The sequence below is a fragment of the Penicillium arizonense genome (genome assembly GCF_001773325.1).
Source record: "Penicillium arizonense strain CBS 141311 chromosome Unknown PENARI_contig012, whole genome shotgun sequence".
Classification (NCBI taxonomy): domain Eukaryota; kingdom Fungi; phylum Ascomycota; class Eurotiomycetes; order Eurotiales; family Aspergillaceae; genus Penicillium; species Penicillium arizonense.
This window is the reverse complement of record NW_019173289.1, coordinates 298,787-317,690: the sequence shown is the minus strand read 5'-3', so window position 1 is coordinate 317,690 and position 18,904 is coordinate 298,787. Positions and strand designations below refer to the sequence as shown.

The 18,904-nt window shown below is 49.7% G+C and overlaps 8 protein-coding genes across 8 annotated transcripts; 3 read left to right on the top strand and 5 right to left on the bottom strand.

The window, feature by feature from the left end:
* Positions 1 to 2,162: 2,162 nt before the first annotated feature.
* On the bottom strand, positions 2,163 to 2,720 carry PENARI_c012G10048 (carboxymuconolactone decarboxylase family protein; the record flags this gene model as incomplete). Its single annotated transcript, XM_022633035.1, has 1 exon — positions 2,163 to 2,720. The coding sequence occupies one exon, from the start codon at positions 2,718 to 2,720 to the stop codon at positions 2,163 to 2,165; it is 558 nt and encodes a 185-aa protein (XP_022487311.1).
* Positions 2,721 to 3,373: 653 nt separating this feature from the next.
* Positions 3,374 to 4,960, top strand: PENARI_c012G08132 (DUF5427 domain-containing protein MTC1; the record flags this gene model as incomplete). The annotated part of the gene is made up of 2 exons (XM_022632983.1): positions 3,374 to 3,926; positions 3,993 to 4,960. The coding sequence occupies 2 exons, from the start codon at positions 3,374 to 3,376 to the stop codon at positions 4,958 to 4,960; spliced, it is 1,521 nt and encodes a 506-aa protein (XP_022487284.1).
* A 342-nt stretch (positions 4,961 to 5,302) lies between these two features.
* Positions 5,303 to 7,543, bottom strand: PENARI_c012G04069 (5'/3'-nucleotidase SurE; the record flags this gene model as incomplete). The annotated part of the gene is made up of 3 exons (XM_022632879.1): positions 5,303 to 5,366; positions 5,425 to 6,359; positions 7,508 to 7,543. 3 exons carry the CDS (start codon positions 7,541 to 7,543, stop codon positions 5,303 to 5,305), a joined length of 1,035 nt encoding a protein of 344 aa, XP_022487105.1.
* A 326-nt stretch (positions 7,544 to 7,869) lies between these two features.
* On the top strand, positions 7,870 to 10,360 carry PENARI_c012G02494 (Zn(II)2Cys6 transcription factor domain-containing protein; the record flags this gene model as incomplete). Its single annotated transcript, XM_022632836.1, has 3 exons — positions 7,870 to 8,093; positions 8,160 to 9,705; positions 9,752 to 10,360. 3 exons carry the CDS (start codon positions 7,870 to 7,872, stop codon positions 10,358 to 10,360), a joined length of 2,379 nt encoding a protein of 792 aa, XP_022487296.1.
* A 568-nt stretch (positions 10,361 to 10,928) lies between these two features.
* Positions 10,929 to 11,599, bottom strand: PENARI_c012G09610 (DUF2462 domain-containing protein; the record flags this gene model as incomplete). The annotated part of the gene is made up of 3 exons (XM_022633021.1): positions 10,929 to 11,069; positions 11,304 to 11,385; positions 11,550 to 11,599. The coding sequence occupies 3 exons, from the start codon at positions 11,597 to 11,599 to the stop codon at positions 10,929 to 10,931; spliced, it is 273 nt and encodes a 90-aa protein (XP_022487127.1).
* A 422-nt stretch (positions 11,600 to 12,021) lies between these two features.
* On the bottom strand, positions 12,022 to 13,790 carry PENARI_c012G08612 (uncharacterized protein; the record flags this gene model as incomplete). The annotated part of the gene is made up of 6 exons (XM_022632992.1): positions 12,022 to 12,289; positions 12,358 to 12,394; positions 12,460 to 12,970; positions 13,030 to 13,281; positions 13,340 to 13,511; positions 13,588 to 13,790. The coding sequence occupies 6 exons, from the start codon at positions 13,788 to 13,790 to the stop codon at positions 12,022 to 12,024; spliced, it is 1,443 nt and encodes a 480-aa protein (XP_022487255.1).
* A 979-nt stretch (positions 13,791 to 14,769) lies between these two features.
* Positions 14,770 to 15,633, bottom strand: PENARI_c012G03072 (uncharacterized protein; the record flags this gene model as incomplete). Its single annotated transcript, XM_022632853.1, has 1 exon — positions 14,770 to 15,633. One exon carries the CDS (start codon positions 15,631 to 15,633, stop codon positions 14,770 to 14,772), a length of 864 nt encoding a protein of 287 aa, XP_022487242.1.
* A 265-nt stretch (positions 15,634 to 15,898) lies between these two features.
* On the top strand, positions 15,899 to 18,050 carry PENARI_c012G04157 (putative GTPase NOG2; the record flags this gene model as incomplete). The annotated part of the gene is made up of 3 exons (XM_022632882.1): positions 15,899 to 15,996; positions 16,048 to 16,795; positions 17,208 to 18,050. The coding sequence occupies 3 exons, from the start codon at positions 15,899 to 15,901 to the stop codon at positions 18,048 to 18,050; spliced, it is 1,689 nt and encodes a 562-aa protein (XP_022487170.1).
* Positions 18,051 to 18,904: the final 854 nt, after the last annotated feature.

The following is an 18,904-nucleotide window of genomic DNA, read 5'->3' as shown; positions in this document are numbered from 1 at the left end:
CGCGATGTACGAGAGATGGAAGCTGACGAGACCGGATAAAAAGATGTCCAGGAAAAATACACCGGGAAGTTGTGTTGTTGGCGCGCAGATCTTTGCGCCGGGTAGTATGGAAAAAAAGATCTTCGACGCGATAGAACGCGAGGGAGACGGTGAGAGGTCAGAAAGCAGGGGAAAGGATAGTACAGAGAGAAATGAATACAGGAGAAGAAATAAATGGGAAGGGGAAAGGGAGAAGGATGAAATAGCGAAGAGATTGAGGTTGAGAGAGAGAGTAGTTTTGTAGTTTGTAGCGTTTACGGGGGTTTCCACTGCCCGTTGCGGCCCGCCAATCAGGTGTCAGCTATCTACTAGCCACATCAATGGCTGTATGTCGAGGAAAGGGGTTATTCAGTGTATATTTTTATTTGCTTGCTTTATTGTGGTGGAATTCATATTCACGTTTCTATTGTGCACTTTGTCTATTGTTGTCTGGGCTGCCTGGACTGAATAATCTCATTTTGCAAATTCGGACGTCACATGATACGTACTTTATAGTCCAACAAAGTTTGCCTCAGCGGGCTCTAGAGGGCTTTGGGTAGCTCTGAAGACTGTACAGATGCATGGAATAGAAGTCGAGTATCCATTCTGTACAGACTCACTGGTGTGGGGACCCGGCGGAACTACATGTATCCTGAAGGCGCTTATTCTCCCTGGACACTAACAGATTTCCGTCATCTACATCCATTGTAAGTGACGGCCAAGTAACGGCCAAGTAACGGCAAAGTAACGGCTTATGCCAACATATTCCAAAACAGCCCCTTGTTCCCCAGCCTCTAGACTCTGTATGAAGTGACGGTCAAGTAACGAATGCCCTGAGGGATCTATGACGCACGCGACAACAATGAGAATGTCGTCCTCTGTGGTTGAGAGATAGAATGACAGCAATACTTTCGATTCTATTCATGCAGTCTATAAGGCTGAACAGTGTAGGAAGAGCAAGGCTTTGTCCTGGTAAAAGACAGGCCGTCAAACTCTGTCTCTGTCTCTTCTCTCTAGTACAACAATCCCGGCGGCTTCAGGTAATGGCAGAGGAGTGCCAGTCAAAATACGATTCTTATCAGCAAGAGCAGCCCCCACTGACATTGTCATTCAGCGGATTCTAATATTCTTGGCCTGAGTATAGTATAGAAAACTGTAGGACGTTCTCGCGAGGCGATCGCAGATCTGGGCATGAACAATGAGCACACAGACAATCGGACTATGGTGGAACAGCTTATTCCTTAATTCGCATTTTCATAACTTGAATATTTTCCTTGATGGGCCGTTGGCTTGGACGCTGTTGCTCGCGTTGTGCAGTGTTTCGTTGCGTGGTGGATAATGATACCGGATGCCAGCTAATACAGAATCAAACCCTAGCTGTGATCAACAAAAGATAGATGATCTGGGGAATACAGTTCAATGGGCATTTCTTCCTGGTATTTTGACTGTGCCTCGTGCGTGACGTATTGTATACTGATCGTCCTTGTAGGATGGCATGGGATATATAATTGAGTAGAACAGCTTGAGCGAAAAGTGCGAAAATCATTCGGCTCGATTACAAGTAGTGGTCATATTAACCGACTGCCTGGTTGTTGTGCGCCAATGCACTGGTGCAAGATTGACCATAGAATAGTCCTGGGAAGAGAAATCAGTACAAATTCCATCCAAAGGAACCACAAAGAGGAAGGATCATTACCATAGAACTGTTATTCTGGCAAATGGCAAGGTTGTCAACAACTGCCTCACTGGGACAGTGTCGAAGAAGGTGTCACTAGACCGGAATATACTGCAGGGACTACATATATTCTCCACAAACAAGAAAGCAATGTAGTACACAACCTACTGGACAGGTAACCCCAAATCCCGGCTATGAATTAAATCCGATGTCACATACAACGAGATATTCACTAAGGGCGTTAATTTTGTGCATGCATGCATGAACTTGGCGCCTAGCAAGCGCCAGTCATGCACGATGTCCACTATATGTACATACCAAAAGAGCCTCTAACCTCTAAATAGAAAATATTCACAATAACACAAGGGTTAGAAATCCAGGTACACAGCGTCAGACAAATGCAAATCATGGATCTATTCTAGTCTATATCTAAACCTCTACCCATCACCCTCTACTCTGTACATGAGCCTCAATGATTTTTCTCCCCAACATCAAGAGCAACCAAAAACCGGCTGACACAATTATAAGCAGCAACAGTAGCTGTAATCTCCACAATCTCCTTCTCATCAAAACAAGCTCTAAGCTCCTCAAAAACCTCATCAGGCACAGCAACTGTCTTGGTCATTGCATCGGCATACCTCAAGACCGCCCTCTGTTCCGCACTCATATTTGAAATCGAACTCTCGTCCTTGAAATCAGCTTGCGCATCACCAACGATCTTCAATGCCTCCTCGCTCAGCCCGCCCTGCTGCAGTAGCGGCGCATGTTGTTCCCATTCGAATAATGCGCCGTTGACTACTGCGACACGGCAGATTGCTAGTTCGCGGACCACGGCTGAGAGACTTGTTCGGGTGCGAATTGCGCCGATGAAGGAGTTCCACCCTTCTGTTACCGGGTAGGAGTGGAGGAGGGCTAGGTCTAGCGGAAGGAGGGGGTTTGGAGCTCGGCGGGCTTGTACACTTGCTAAGATGCGGGATTCGTCTTCTGTTTTTGTTGGTGGGGGGTTTTGGACGTAGGGGAGGCGCATTTTGGTGTTTAAGGATAGATTGGAGGGATTGGGATTGGCTTGTTTGTCAAGGTGTTGGTTGTGATGTGTGGATCTGGGGTCTGGGTTGATGTTAGTCCAGAGTAACGACTCAATGTTGGAGATCGTAATTGGCATACATACGATTGCTTCAAGAGATGCAATGCGATGAGAGACAAGAAGCTGGACAGGCACCACAAGCGATTGGGTGTTCAACAAGTCCGAGTCAAGGTGTCAAAAGAAAGTAGTACCCCGCGCGGTCCGGCTAGAATAGTATAGTTCTAGCCGCGGCAGTCGGCTTTTGCGCTTCCGACGCGGTTCCGCGCATTTTATATAGAAGTATGGTGTATTCTTGCGTAAGTAGGCTACTGTAGCCCAAAGGACACTATCTGGTAAACTTGTGCTAGGGTGGCGTACCTTGGTATATCAGATCCACTATCAAATGAACTTGATCAAGACCCTTCATTTCGAAAATCAAACATTTCTAGTCTCTGAAAGCAGCCTTGTAACTAGTAGGTTCAAATATGATACTAATCTTTTGTACTGTACTCTGCATAAAATCGCAGTCGAACTAAACACTGCAGAGCGGGTCTTGGCAAAGGGTTCTCCACAGGTCAAGCTCAGGTGTCGTCACCTCTCCTTAACACCACCCAAACATGCCACCAAAGGCTCCCAAACCAACCAGCGATGAGCTCCTAGCTCAGTTCGACGACCTCGGTCTCGACAAATCCGGCAACAAAACAGCCAAACCAAGCGCCCCCAATGCCGGAGGCGAACAGGAAGACATCCTGGCGGAGCTGGACCACCTAGCCACCCAGCGCCCTAGCAGTGGACCAGGCACTCCCCGCCTGTCTTCCGATAAGCCCAGGTCATCTACACGGTCTCCTCGGCCCAGCGCAACCATCGACCGACTGGCCGAAGAGAAGGCGCCGGTCCGCCAGTCTGAGGAGACGGGGCGGACGTCGCGCACAGAAACCAAGCCCGAGCAGCCCAAGGCTGAGGCCGAAAGTGCCCCTGCACAGCAGTCCTCCGAGGAGGCTGGTGGTTGGTGGGGTGGTTGGTCGGGCGGATTATCGGGAGGACTGTTTGCGACGGCCACTGCGGCGATGAAACAGGCCGAGGCGGCTGTCAAGGAGATTCAGAATAACGAGGAGGCACAGAAATGGGCCCAGCAAGTCAAGGGCAATGTTGGAGCTCTACGAGATCTTGGTATGTCTACTTCTACAAACTAATATCATTCCCTTTCACATGCGGATGCTAACGAGGTACACACAGGCGGGGAACTTCGCGACAGAGCCCTCCCAACATTCACGAACCTCATCCACACCCTCGCGCCACCCATTTCCTCGCATGAACGACTTCAAATCCACGTGACGCACGACCTGTCCGGTTACCCGGGCATCGACCCATTAGTCTACGCCGTGTTCTCGCGCGTGATGTCCCAAGTCGAGGGCGGAGACCTTCTTGTGATCCAGCGCGGCCAGGAATCATCCCCGAAACGCGGCCTCGATGTCACCGGGTACATGACCAGCGCCGGCTGGAACGACGGGCCGTGGTGGCGGACTGTCACACCAGGACAACCGCGGACCGTATCTGCCGTGCGAGGTGTTGTCGACGGATCCAAGCTGGCGCGTGCTAGCGCCGAGTCCTACGCCACGGAGTACTTCTCTTCGCGTGGCGGTGTTGAAGAGGCCGCGAAGCAGGCGACAGAGGTACTGAGTGAATCGAACCCGGTACGCAGTAGTGATATCTTCTTGGCTATACAGGCCATTAGCCAGGCTACTTCCAAGGACCTATTCCGGGCCGGTGCGTCCGGCGAGAAGGCCGATAGTGCCGAGGAGAAGGAAGACGAGGAGGAGATCTGTTTCGCGCTGTACCTCCACGACCCTATCCACGGTATTGCCTTCCACACTATCTCCCAGGCTATCCCACAGACTTGGATTGACTGGCTTGACGAGTCGGCCCCGGCTCCCGAGAATCCCGATGTGGAGGATGCCCACATGGCGCGCGTTGTCGTGCCGGAGGCCATTGCCGAGATTATCGAGAGTGGAGGCGTTGATCCTCGTGAGTGGGTCTCGGAATGGATTGAGGAGACTCTCTCGCTTGCTGCTGGAACTATTGCTCAGCGATACGTGGCGCGCCGCATGGGTGTGGGCGAGGGCGGTGTTGGAAAGGGTAAGATGCGTGCTGAGCAGGCTTCCACTGTTGAGAGTGGTGCAGGCGAGGCTGCTCGTGCTATTTAAGCCGGTGTTTCTATTTATGTCGAGAACAGCTATCTTGTTCTAGCATCTGTCGTTCGTGATAACCCCTTCAATCCATTGCTTGCATTGCACTGCAGTTGCTTTTTCTGTTACTTCGCGGTTCTCTATTCAAGCTGTTTGGTGGTGAACACTGGAGAATGATAAATTACAATTGATCCCCATGCAAAGTCAAACAAATCATAAAAGATAAAATCAGGTATGCAATTCCCGAGATATATATACACAAAATGTCTATGATCAGATGCAAGATCTAGCGCCCGCAAGAAAGCAAACCAAATGCATCCGAAGACCATAGCGGGTATCGTATCAAAGCATTCTTCTCTTTTAAACGTCCAAAGTCCCTTCCAAGCCAGGAACATGCCAGAAGTTCGCACGAAGAGCAGTCACGCTAAGAAGTATCAGCAATCGTCCCAATAACCTCGGTTCATAGAAAAAGAAAGACATACCTCGTAGACCCATTCAACACAGTATGAGCATCCGTCCCCTCCTCACTCTCCTGCATAGTCTTCTTCATATCGGACAAATCAGCCGACCACTTGAACTGACGTTTCCGACTTTTGACCTCATGCCCATTGACACCATTCACTTCACCATTAACCGCACCATTAACCCCATTAACCTCCTTCTTTCCCAAATCCTCAGCATACAAACACCCCCGATTCCAATAATAAGGCAACGTCCGCGTATATATCACCGGCCGTCCCTCAACATCAACCCGCATAGGAACATTAATATTATAAAGCTCAACACGCTCATCCCAATTCTTATACAAGAACCCAACAACGCGCACAGCAAGTCTCGCCGCAGCGGCAATAACATCCGCAGGCTGTTCATCCTTGCTCCCGAACGAAATCGCGATCCCGCGTTTCCCACAAAACACGGCTTCCAGGGCCCCGCCCACCGTCCCCGAAGACAGGTTGTAGATGGTTGAGGCGTTGCGGCCGTGGTTTGGGCCGGAGATTACTAGGTCGATTTTGGGGCGGTTCGTGAAGAGGTTGTGCAAGCCTAGTTGGGTGCAGCTGGCTGGGGTGCCGTTTTCGATTATTACCCATTCGTCTTGGGTTGGGCCGTCATCTTCGTTGTTGTCATTGCCGGTGGTGGCTGTGCCGTTTGTGAGATGGCCGTTGGTGAGGCCATTGGTGAGGCCGTTGGTGTGCTCTGGCTGATACTCCTCGTCCCAGGACCCATCTTCACGGAATGAATCCTTGTGCACATAGCTCGCAGTAAGCTTCGCTTCGATAAGGTGCGCCTTGCCGATCCAGGAACGCGAGGCTGCCGGGATAGCTACTGAGACTTGGTGGCCATTCGCTTGCAGTTCGTCGACTAGTGGGCGGATGTATGGAGATAGGCGTCTGCTTGGCGGGCCATCGTCGTTGACTACCTGTTCTTGGCGGTTAATTTGGGGTCCTAATTATTGTTTTTTGGCTTTGCGTTTATCTCTCGGCATTGAGGGAGAAAGAAAGGGAGATCTCGTGAGGCCTTGGATGTCATGCGGATGTCATGATCCACCGGTCTAGAGCAGATCCTTGCATACTCCGCTGATAGCTTGATTTCTTTTTCTATACTTCCGCGGAGTAGAAAGGAATAATGGAAGAAGCGAAAAAGCAAAATGATAAAAATAACCGCAACGATGTAGATCTCACTTACCAGGATGTGCATGACCTTTTGCAGCGCTTAGGGCGATATACCTCGAAACTTGATGGTCTGAGCTTCCGGGGAATTTTCCCTTTTGATTTTCTGATTTTTTTTTCCCTCGGGTCTAGTTTTCTGGGGGTATAAGGAAGGAAGAGAGGAGGAAAAAAAAGAGATCTTCACGAAAACAGCGGCAGTCAGGCACTTATGGGAAACTGGGTAATGATTGAGCCATTCTTCCACACCGGGGTTGGGGTGAAGCCGTTCAGGCTGCGGGGACGGCAGTGGCAGGGCCCGAATGCAGCCTGCGGTGAACCGATCCGTCGGTTTTCTCGGTGGTACTGGCCATAGATGTGTTTTCTATTATTCATGTGGATTGGGATTGGGATTGAAATTCGACATAAGTTGGGTGTTCTAGAAGGCATGGCATGTGCATACAGTATAAGTTAAGTTACATTTAGTGTAGTTATGTACAGGCACAGACTGCATGAAGTCTACTTACCCCATAAATTTAGGTTGTATACAAGAGCCCTTAGGTCGGTGTATGTTTACCATATACCCTGCATAAATACGGAGTAGACCTGCTAATTACTTATGTTCTTAATAACAACTTAACTTATGACCTCATGTACATAGTTAAGTCGTGGAGTTAAGTTATGTTAAAAGGTTAAATTCTGGCTGAGTTAAGCATGCTGTAACATACACGGTACCTGTAGTACCTGGACCGGGAAAATTTTGCTTTTTCTATTAAAACCTTGGGAGACACAAAATGTAACTAAGTTTATAGTGGAAACAGGGACTTGGCCATTCAGATTCATATGCGATAGAAGCTCCTTTTCTGTGACAACATCGTCTCTCGTAAGGTCCGCGCTCGGAGATCAACACACCGTGGCGCACGTTGTTGGCACCATTACCAGATTGGCCCATTGGCATCTTGACTCACAATTATATAGACGGAAATCTCTGAATCTTCTAGTTTTAAATGCATTAATTCCGAACATAACCATAGGCATAACCCATAATCCCACCCAAACCCTGGTCTGTGCCAGAAACACTCTAGAGACGATCGCAGAAAATCTTGAGGTGGGGAATCCCGTCAGCCTTCTTCTTTTGGCCCCTCAACTTTTACCTCTTCCATCATCTGCCTCACTATACACTTGCAATCTGCCCACCTCACTGCACCTGCAAAGTCTCAAAAAGCACGAGCTTTTTGAGATCTTTGCTCGACTCGGTCGTCGTCCCCCTCGAACATATCCTGTATGGACAGTGGAAGCACCGGGACCGCTGCGGGGATCGACCCCAAAATCTTAGACAATTGGCAAACCGAAGGCGCCTTTTCGGTCGCATCGTGGGAACATTTGGGATACGATCAACCCCCAGAGTGGGATACCAGCCAGGACTCGAGCCAGTGTGATGCGGATATCGCGGACTTGGGAACCCTCCAGGGTCCGTTGACGAGCGAATTCCGTCGTTTGGAGAATAGGTCGGGACCCCTTATCCCTGGATAAAATGCGTGGTGGGCGATGGCTGACGCGTGTTGATTTTGCAGAAAGCATGATGTAGCTCCCGAGACCTACAACTACGCCGATGGCGGCGTCGAGGGAACTGGGAGTGGGACCATCAGTCCCAAGACGACCCCTTCTTCCGATGAGAACTTTCATTCCGACGAGACGTGGCCGCATTTTCAGTTGTACAACTCTGTCGGCATGCCGATGGATGCGTCACTGATGTACCCCTACGCGAAAGGACAGAATCACTCGACCGGTGCCGTCATTGTGGACGATGTGGGTGAGATGCCTCATGGGGGTTTCTCGGATGCCCCCGGGGAGAGTATTATGCAGTTCCAGCAGATCCCTCAGTCCTTCCCTATGATCCCGGAGCAGTGGGCTGAGATTCAACACGGCGTGCCTGTGGAGAACATCCCTGCACAAGAGTCTGTGCCGCTCGCGGTGGGTACACAGGGGAACCCCAAGGACCATCCCCTATCTGAGTTCCCGACTTCCATCCGATCCCTCGAGTCCCGTTGGCTCAACAGTTTGGAGTCGCAATTGCCCATCCAGCAGATCACACCAGCCTCCCAAACTGTGGGCCCACACAGAGCCCAAATGGGACAGGACCGTTTCCAATACAAGTCGGAAAACTCATCGGTGTCTGGTGATTTGTCTGGAATCTACGAGTGCTCTTACTCCGCCACTAGCGATGATCCCCCGGCTTTTGCGGACCATCAAGTAGACGATGATGAGGTGAAGTGGACATCTCAGCCGAGCTCGCGGGAGGGGTCGCAGCCGGCGCCAAAGACCACGGCATTCATGGTTAGCGAGGTGCCGGAATCTATGGTTTCCACCATTCCCTCCCGGTCAAGGGCTTCATCGACTGCTGGCCAACGTGCCGGTCGATCGGCGCCCCTGGCTATGCAGAACTCCGGCGCGGTCAGGAAGCGCAAGACCAGAAACCCAGGCTCTACAGACCAAGGTCTGCCAAGACCACTGCAGATTGTCCAGGAAGATGGCCAAGGTGGGTCTATTGCGTCGGCAGACTTTGTCTCACCTCCCCGAGGCGCTCGTCGCAAGGGTCCTCTGAGTATGGTTGGACGGGCCAATGCTGGTCTGCGTAGGAAAAACAAGGATACATGTGTCCAGTGTCGATTGAACAAGCGCAAGTGTGATGGAAGCTCCCCTTGCGATGCTTGCCGTCCAACGCTACACGAGCAGCCCTGTGCGCGTGCCTGCTTCTCCAGCATTGTCGAATTTGGAACTTGCAATTACATCTCTCAACGAGCTGTGAACCACCCGACAATAGATGGTTCCAACAGAGTCCGCATGGAAATTCCATCCGAGTTCGACCTTGGACAACTCTTGTCATTGCTTGCTGAACGGCAAGGGCGGTTCAACATCCGCGCTAGCCAGTCCTGGGGCTCTCTGTACGTTCTCGACCTGGGAGAGACCTACAAGTTCCTCAAGACTCTAAGCGAGTACAACGGCAACTCCAAGTCTACCTTCCTCGAGTTCATCGACCGCCGAATCGTCGACTCAAAGGACAAGTCCAAGAACTGGCTATCCTGCGTCGCCGACTGCGACCCAATGAATCAAGCCTATGTAAGCATTTTAACCTTTCCCCATCAAAACCAAACTAACGACCCAGACCCTCCTCTCCCAATGGCACAACATGCCCAGCCGCGCAAAATATAGCTTCGTCTCTCTAGACGCAAGCGGCGAAGAACGCACAATGGACATAAACAGCGCCACAGACCGCCGAGAAATCCTCCTAGCAGCCCAACTCTCTCGAATCTTCTGCCGAATGCTGGAAGTCGAAGGCTTCCGCAAACTCGAACGAGACTTCTACAACATAAAATGGAAGCAAATCTCGCACGAGACCCACGTCCGCTTCCTCGGCGAACTAGGCCACATCCTGCTCACGCTGCGCTGGCGCGTCTCGTGGTGGAAGCGTCTGGGCGACGGCGGCCAAACCCCTGACCCTTCACAGCAACACTACATCGACCGTGTCGAGCTGCTCTGCCGTATCCTTTATGTTTATTATACGTGCGTGCTGGCGAAGCTGCCTTCTTGGTCGGCGGCTGATGTGCCAAAGGGCATTTGGTCTACTTATGCTGATTCAGAGAATGCTATTTGGGACGACTTCCCTTCTGATTCTAGTGATGATGGTTTCCATGGCTGGATGGAGAGGGGGAGGGATCTTATTGAGCAGGCTGGTGTTCCTAGTCGGATCTCGAAGTCTCCTCGGCTGAGTTGAACTGGTCGACAGAACGACAAAACGACAGAGAACACTGCGCGCTGCTCATGCTATGGGCTTGGTTAAGTTAAGGCGATGGACGGAATGGAGTTGGACTTTTGATACCCTTTTACCCTGTTTTTCTTTATATTTTCTTTATATTTTCTACCCTTCTTTTCATTGTCATATTTTTATTACTCAAACCCTGTCTATTGGTTTTGGTTTGCTTTGCCTGAGTGCTCCCTGTTCCTTTTTGGAGGCATCATGACTTGATATACAGACTTACCTTGCTTATGATTTGATGATTTCGCACCGAGATGTTTCCATTCAACGTGAACATCTGGACTGCTGGGTTTTGTACATGGTCTTATTTATCAATATAGATATATACTCTTCCCTACTTTCTATATCCAAGATCAACTACTACCAAAAACAAAAGATAGAATTTAATGAAAAGAAACTGGGTATCGATTTCATGCACTCATATCGAGAACTCTAGAGCATGGAACTGGAAATTGGACAGACAGAATGGAAGCAGAAAACCGAGCAAAACAAAACCACTTGTAAATGCAGATTATGTTTGTTTCCTTTAAGCCTTCTTACCACCCTCCTGGGCCTTCTTCTTCTCCTTCTGAAGGCGATCCTTCTTGCCTCCAGCTAGAATCTCGAGATGGCCTGCCTTTGTTGCGAGACTGCGTTCTGTCTTGCCGACGAGGCCGGATGTGAGTTTCTGTATGGTGAAGGAAGTGTTAGTTATCTTTCTTTCTTTTTGTATCTTTATCATATCCACATCACATCTCATGGCTTATCGTATCTGTGACTGTCGAGCAACGACGATAGTTGGAGATAAAATCCCAAATCCAAAGCCGATTCCAATTCCAATTCCAGAACCAGAGAGAAATAACCCATACAGGCATATAGGGTGGATATGATAGTGTATGCATGTAAAGGTAGAAATTCATACCTTCGTCAACTTCCGCTGCTTAATGAGATTAGCCTTCTTAGGCGCAACCTGACGAACACCAGGCCTAGTAGTCTTAGCAGGCCTAAATAACAAAAGAAACATTAGTCCACGTTCACAAACCAACCAACAGACACCGACTGGTAGCCTCATCGAAAGTGTAAAATCGAAAGAGGAAAAACCACCCCATCACCATGGTGATGGATGATGGTTCTTCCTCCCTGGGGAGAGTGAGAGAGTATAACTTACTTCCGACCAGCTGTGGCGGGCGCGGCCTTCTTCAGGGATCCTTGGACCATATTGGCTGTGTGTGTATGTGATGGATATATCGGAAGATAAGGAAAGAGGAAAGAGGTGAGAGAAAGTACTGCCTGCAGCACGGTGCTTTTTTCGTCTGGGTCTTTTTCTTGGGGGTTGGCGGAGGGAAAATTGCTTATCGTGCTTATCGGTATCGGTCACGTGAGTGTTCGTGGCTTTGTTGTTCCGGTCCGAGGTATATCTCGTTGGATTACATTGTTCTCCCTATTTTGATGCTGTGTCTGTATGCTTCGATTGATGCTCTTATATATGGAATAGTTATCTATTAGAATATCTACCTTTGCTTTGATATACGGTCTTGCGTTCAACAATGATAGGACGAAACAAGCTAGCAAGACTGTTTGATTTGAATAACATCCAAGGTAGAGAACAGAGAACAGATTTCCTAAGCCGGCGCTATTTCTCAGTAAGTGTACTTGAACCCAATGTGTCCTTCAATTGGCTTTCCACCAGATGCGACCCGCTTGTTCGCCCGATTGAACTTCAGCGTCATTGCGCCCACAATTATAACAACCAATGCATTGGCTAGAATAGCACAGAGCAGACCTGGTCGATAATTCGGTGCATCTTGGGCGCGGAATACTGTCGTCCCAATGATTCCTCCAATACTACCTCCGCCGATCAGTGTAGCGGATGTAAAGGCTCGCTTCCATTGTCCGCGGATATTGTTGCTAGAGTGAAGGTATGTCAGAGCATGCAACACAACACAGAACTCTGTAAAAAAAAGTAATTTTCTTACCTCTGCCACGACACCAAAGCTGGACAATTTGCGTTTGCTGTAGTATAGTGTTAGTAAAGCCAAGCACCCGACAGCAATATTGAATCAAACCAGTCAACTCACCAGCAATAGTAGCCAAGAAAACCCCAAAATACCTAGGCGCCGGGTGCTCAAGATACCCCAACAAGCCAAGTCCAAGCAAACCCATAAGCGCATTTCCAGCAACAACCGGACCACGCAAACGCCATTTATCAGAGTAAACAGCCTGGACATACATAACGATCGCGGCAGCAACATATGGCGGAGCAACAAGACACTGGGCCTTTGCCACGGAGAAATGCATACTCTTCTGAAGGATTATAGGGAGGAAATAGGCAATTGAGTAACTGTTCGTAGTGGTAAGCATGTAAAGGGCCGCATAAGCCCAGACTTTGCTGTCCTTGCCATTGGCGAGGTATTTTCCTATGGAGAAGGGTTCCACAGAAGCATCTGCTCTGTCATTTTCGATCCGGGCAATAACGAACGATGCTTCGGATTCGTTAAGAAATTTCCAGGATTTCGGGGATTGCTCCGGGAAGTCAACTAGGAAGATGTAAGAACCAATTCCGAGGACGCAAGTCAGCAGGCCTTCGATCTGAAGGTAGTGTTAGTTGGATTACCCTTTTTGATAAAATGAGATGGTCGGCTTCTTACAATAAAGATCCATTCCCAACCAGCTTTCCCGGCTATTCCATCCATTTGCATTAACCCATAAGCTAGGATACCGCCGAATCCTGAGGCCGTGCTTCCGATTAGGTAGAATGTTGCATTGCGCTTCTGGAGCTCGTAGCGGGGATACCAGGTACTGAGAAGGTAGACGCTGCCGGGATACATTCCAGCCTCTAGAGCGCCTAGAATGATGCGTAGACCAGCCATGGTTTGCCAATTTGGGACGAAGCCAAAGCTCTATGTTAAATGATCGTGAGACAGGGAATCCGCCAAATGTTCTCCATGGGGGACGTACAATCATGACAGCTCCCCAGACGAGCACAATGCTCGCAATGAACAGTCGGGGTCCGACTTTACGAATGATGACCGTAGCAGGGATCTGGAAAATGGTATATGTGATGAAGAATAACAGAGATGTGATGCTGTAGCCGTTGTTGGAAGCGTTCATGTTCAGGTCGCCCTGCATTCTGAAATTGAGTCAGCGAGATCCATATATAGGTACGTGCTAAGAGCACTCAACAAGAGATCATGGCTGGAACATACCCAGCAACAGAAGCAGCCCCAAGATTAGTCCGATCCAGCAAGCTGACGCAGTAAAGGCATCCCAGCGTAATCACCAGGCGAGCATCAATCCGCCGAATGAGCTTCTTCTGCTCACTCGGACTGAAGGAAGCAATGACATCCGCATGTTGGAGCGCGCCTTTCTCTGTGTCCTCGATGTGAGCTTCGGTGTTGTTGTCTTTCATGGTGACGGTCCCGAATTGCTGAGGCAAGTGTGAAAGAAAGGAAGGACTGATGCGTCTGCATCGTGGATATATACCAATTGCGGGGTTGTAGCATTGACACTGACACTGACTGTGCCCACATTTTGTTCCCACATTTTCTCCGCAAATTCATGTTTTGATGCTTTTCCGACAGTTGGGATCCGGGGTAAGTCGGTCTGATTGGTTTGTTAACCTCCGGTGGAAGCTGTGCTTGTATATTCTCCTTTAGATATTCTCCACCGGCGGTTAACTTGTGAATCATAATGCAAAACTTGCGTTACGATATCTTTAGATTTCGAGTTTCAATGTATATCCAATGGGATAATGGTTATATGTGTATCGCTTACGCGCAGAACCCCGATATACGAGATACATTTGTGAACCTCGCCAAATATGGTAAACATGGCCTCTTAAAGCATTTCACTGCTCAACGGCGCAAAGGAAACGGAATACAGGACCTCCGTGATCACCTGTTACGGGATACCTGAGTCACTTCACCAATTTTCAGACTCTCATGTTACATATCAGAGCAAAGATAAGGTATAGAAAATGCCATTCAATATCAATAACATGCAGGAAGCCTGCCATCGTCCTTGATATACCTAGGGATTGGCACTAACAATAGTGACATGGAGCCTTTATAGTGGGTAGCCGGAGCTGGGTTCTGATTCTGACAGATTGCCGTTCTGCCTCGGCCTTCATTGTGTTGGCCTTGGCTATATCCAGCGGGTCATCGTGCCATCTGTTAAGATAATACCCATGTTCCAACTCGGCCAGGCGACGCGAGACGGATGTACCATGAAAAAGTAGAGCTGTTATTTAGCTTCGCCAAGAAAGATATTGAAGATATTACGATGCAAAGGTGAAATATGTATCAAGAATGAACACAAGAGAAGCTCTTGACTCAGTTAAAATGCAACAGCTGAAAATATTGTACATGATGCCAAAATAAAGATTACACTCAAATCTTACCACCGGTGATCTCCTCTCCGAGCTTCTTAACCCGTTCCTGGACGAGATCCCAGCGCATAGCCTCGCTCTTGCGAGCCTTTCCGGCAAGGCTGTTCACAGTTGGAGGGTTACCCAGGTTCCAGATGTTTTCACCGGGCTGATGGTCGTTGCGCCATGCCACGTTCTCGCCCTCGGGGAATACCCGGTCGATTTCAGCGGCAAGCTGCTCCTCCGTCGTGATAAAAGTGCGAGCGTTCATGTACAAGGAGTGCAGGTGCTCCTGGCGCTCTGCTTCCTTCTGTGCCTGCTTGGCCTCCAAGCGAGCCTTGGAGAGCGCGAGGCGCTCCTCCCGGTTGGGGTCAGGAATGATGCCTTGCTTCCGAGGCTGCATTTCTTGAATCACCGATGGCCGAGTCAGACGCTCATCCTCACGAATGGGTTGTTGAAGGATCTGGTCTCGCCGTCTCTGGTTCTCAAGACTGCGGGAGATCATCTTGGAATCCGCCTTTTGCTTGCGCTTATACAAACTCGTGAGACCTTCTCGCAAGTTCTGTCGCCGCAATTCTGCCATATGGAACTTCCATTCCTGCTTTTCCGGGTCGCTACTTGTCGAGCTGACAGTGCGTTCTGTCTTGGGGGTGGGTGTCGCGGCATCGATGTATTCTTTCTTGGGCTTGTCGGTTCGGCGGACTGGGAAGATCTCACGAGGCACGGGGAGTGTACCCTTCACATGAGGTCGGATGGGGTTGCCAGGCTGGACAATCTTCGGCACATCGATGAATTGAGGGGACTCAGGTCCGACACGGAGGTTGGAAGAAGTTGTGAATCCGCGGACCTGCACAGAGGCAGTCCGGCTGCTGCGAAGGACAGACATGTGCGAGCCAATGTCACCGGAAGGGACTGAATTGGCTGATTAATAGTACAATCAAAGGCCTTGGAGCTGGAGGCGGAGAATCATGGGAAGATACGCGGTCAAGGAAGAAGCGATTTTCCCGTGGTCCGTGCTTTCTTGGCGCCAAAAAAAATAATCTTCGCCGCCTTCCTCTTTTTTTCTTCTTCTTCTTGCACTCTGCCACTCCCCTGTGTTTGGTCTTGTCTACTACTTTTTTTTTTCTCTTTTCATATTCCAACCTTTCACCATGGGTACAGGAAAGAAGGAGGCCACTCGTAAAGAGCGGCAGGGGAAGACTGGTGATGGCATGGCCAATGTCAAAACCAAAGGTGAAAATTTCTACCGGTATGTACAACTTGACTCCTAGACATGACCAGTGATTGACGTTTTTCTCAGCGATGCCAAGAAGCTCAAGACCTTGAACATGTTCAAGGATGGCAAGGCGCGCCGTGACAAGGAAGGAAACATCACAGTCGCTGCGAGCTACCAATCCAGAGATGTGCCCACAGCTCGGATCGAGCCCAACCGTAAATGGTTCGGCAACACCCGTGTTATCTCCCAAGAGGCCCTGACCTCGTTCCGTGAGGCTGTCGCTGAGCGTGCTTCCGACCCTTACCAAGTTCTCCTAAAGACCAACAAGCTGCCCATGAGCTTGATCCGGGATGATAAAGGTGGAATCAACGGATTGAAGCAGCACCAGGCCAAGATGGCTATCGAGACTTCTCCCTTTGGTGACACCTTCGGCCCCAAGGCTCAGCGCAAGCGTGTCAAGCTCGGCGTGGCTTCTCTCGAGGACCTCGCCGGCGAGACTGCCAAGATGCAGGATACCTACATCGAGAAGAACGATGAAGGCACCCATGCTGATGGAAGCGCCATCGTCGGCGGTGATGACAATTACAAGGAAGATCTCGGCCAGCTCACCACCGCTCGTGAATCTGTCTTCTCCAAGGGACAGAGTAAGCGTATTTGGAACGAACTTTACAAGGTCATCGATTCCTCCGATGTCGTTATTCACGTCCTTGATTCTCGTGATCCCGAAGGTACCCGTTGCCGCAGTGTTGAAAAATACATTCGCGAAGAAGCACCGCACAAGCACTTGATCTTCGTCTTGAACAAGTGTGATCTTGTCCCGACAGGAGTTGCTGTAAGTTTCCACATTCTTCTACTATTATTTTCCCTATTGCCCATTTCTCGCGTTGCGTTTTTCGTGTCTTGTATATGCATTTTGTTTTGTTTTATTGGCCTCGAGCCAGTTCCATCGCTAAGTCAAGGCTTCTTCCCGCGACGCATGTCGTGCTTTGTTTACAATGGAGGTCTGTCTGTTACAGCTTTGGTAGATTAACACTGGCCCGCACCGAATTTCTTTCTGAAGCTAGGTTGACTTGTTTTCGTCTTGAAAGCATGTCGCAAGGGCCAGATGTGTTTTGTTTTTGAGTTGAACTCTGCTTCTGCCTTTTTGGTGGCTTAGTAGCAGAGTTCTTAGTAACATCCCACACATTCTGCTTATACAATGTCTCATTGTCTGGTGACTGATGCTAACATTTCATGTCCACTAGGCTGCCTGGGTTCGTCATCTTTCTAAGGATTACCCAACGCTGGCTTTCCACGCCAACATCAACAACTCTTTCGGCAAGGGATCTTTGATCGCTCTGCTCCGTCAGTTCTCTTCTCTTCACTCCGACCGTAAGCAGGTTTCGGTTGGTTTCATTGGTTACCCCAACTCGGGCAAGTCCTCTATCATCAACACCCTTCGCAACAAGAAGGTGTGCACAGTCGCTCCCATTCCGGGTGAGACCAAGGTGTGGCAGTATATTACATTGATGAAGAGAATCTACCTCATTGATTGCCCTGGTGTGGTTCCTCCCAGCCAGACCGACACCGAGGAAGACATTCTCCTTCGTGGTGTTTGCCGTGTGGAAAATGTCCACAACCCGGAACAGTACATCCCGGCTGTCCTTCGTCGTGTCCAACCCCGTCATCTTGAGCGCACCTACGGCATCAAGTGGCAGGAGGATCACATCGATTTCTTGGCTCTTCTTGCCCGCAAGGGTGGTCGTCTTCTCCGTGGAGGCGAGCCGGATGTCGATGGTGTTGCCAAGATGATGATCAACGACTTCCTCCGTGGAAAGATCCCCTGGTTCACTCCTCCTCCCAAGCTCCAAGGCAAGGATGGCAAGGATGAAGAGAAGATCGAAGGCCGTGAAGGCCGTCTCGGTGAAATGGGACGCAAACGCAAGCTGAACGAGAACGATGAGCCTGCCGCCAAGGAGGCTGATGCCGAGGAAGCCGAGTCTTCCGACTCGCAGCCTGCTCAGGACGAGTTCGGCGGCTTCGAAGATAGCGACAACGACTCGATCGCCCACATCGAGGTCAGCGACGTCGAGAGTGGCGAGGAGTGATTGATTTGTTCACGTTTTCTACGGCACTCGAGTGTCACCCCCATTCAGCCATGAAACACGCAGGCAACCTGCCAGCACGGGGTCGGCCCTTCCTGCTCTTGAAATACCAGAGCTTCGGCTGCCTCATCACTCGCCATTCCCTTCCAACGGGAAATTGGCTCAAGCCATTCGGCGTGTCGTGCTCCCAATCGCAGTAGTCTGAGGGCTGTCTCGCACAGCTCAGCCCAAAGAGCGCGTCGCTACCCAGCTTCGTGTCCGATTGTGAGCTTCCCAGTACTTAATCGTGCATACCCCGGGTCTGGTGTTACAATCACTAGCTCTATTTCAGATACCCGATTCAGAGGAATCAAAACAAATGAAATCAATTCAAACCAATCATGTCCTGAGTAGTCGTAACGAATCACGTATTCTTTCCTTGCCCAACCAGGCTCTGAGTGTTCACAGTTCACACCGCGAAAGTACAAATGTTCAATAGCCCCCGAGATACATCACACTCCAGTCCTGAACAAGGTCTGTCATGGTCCCGAAATATGCGGCTCCCCTAAAGTCTATATCTTCTATTGCCGTCAAATGTGATTTATTTTATCTGACCATGTGCATAATTATAACCTTTCTGACCTTGGCTAAGGCACTTTTTCCTGACGTAGTCTCAGAATTTCCAAGGTTGGGACGGAGGAGTCCAGCAGTCTGATTAAGGCACGTCGAGATCATTTCAAGAGGCGTTGATTAGAGGTTGACCTGCTCAAACCACATTTGAGTTGTTTGCTATGAAGGAGATACGGGTAATATATGTTTCTGCTAGATACTGGCAAAGTTGAAGTTGTGTAGAGAAATCGGAGAAGGGGAAAGGATAT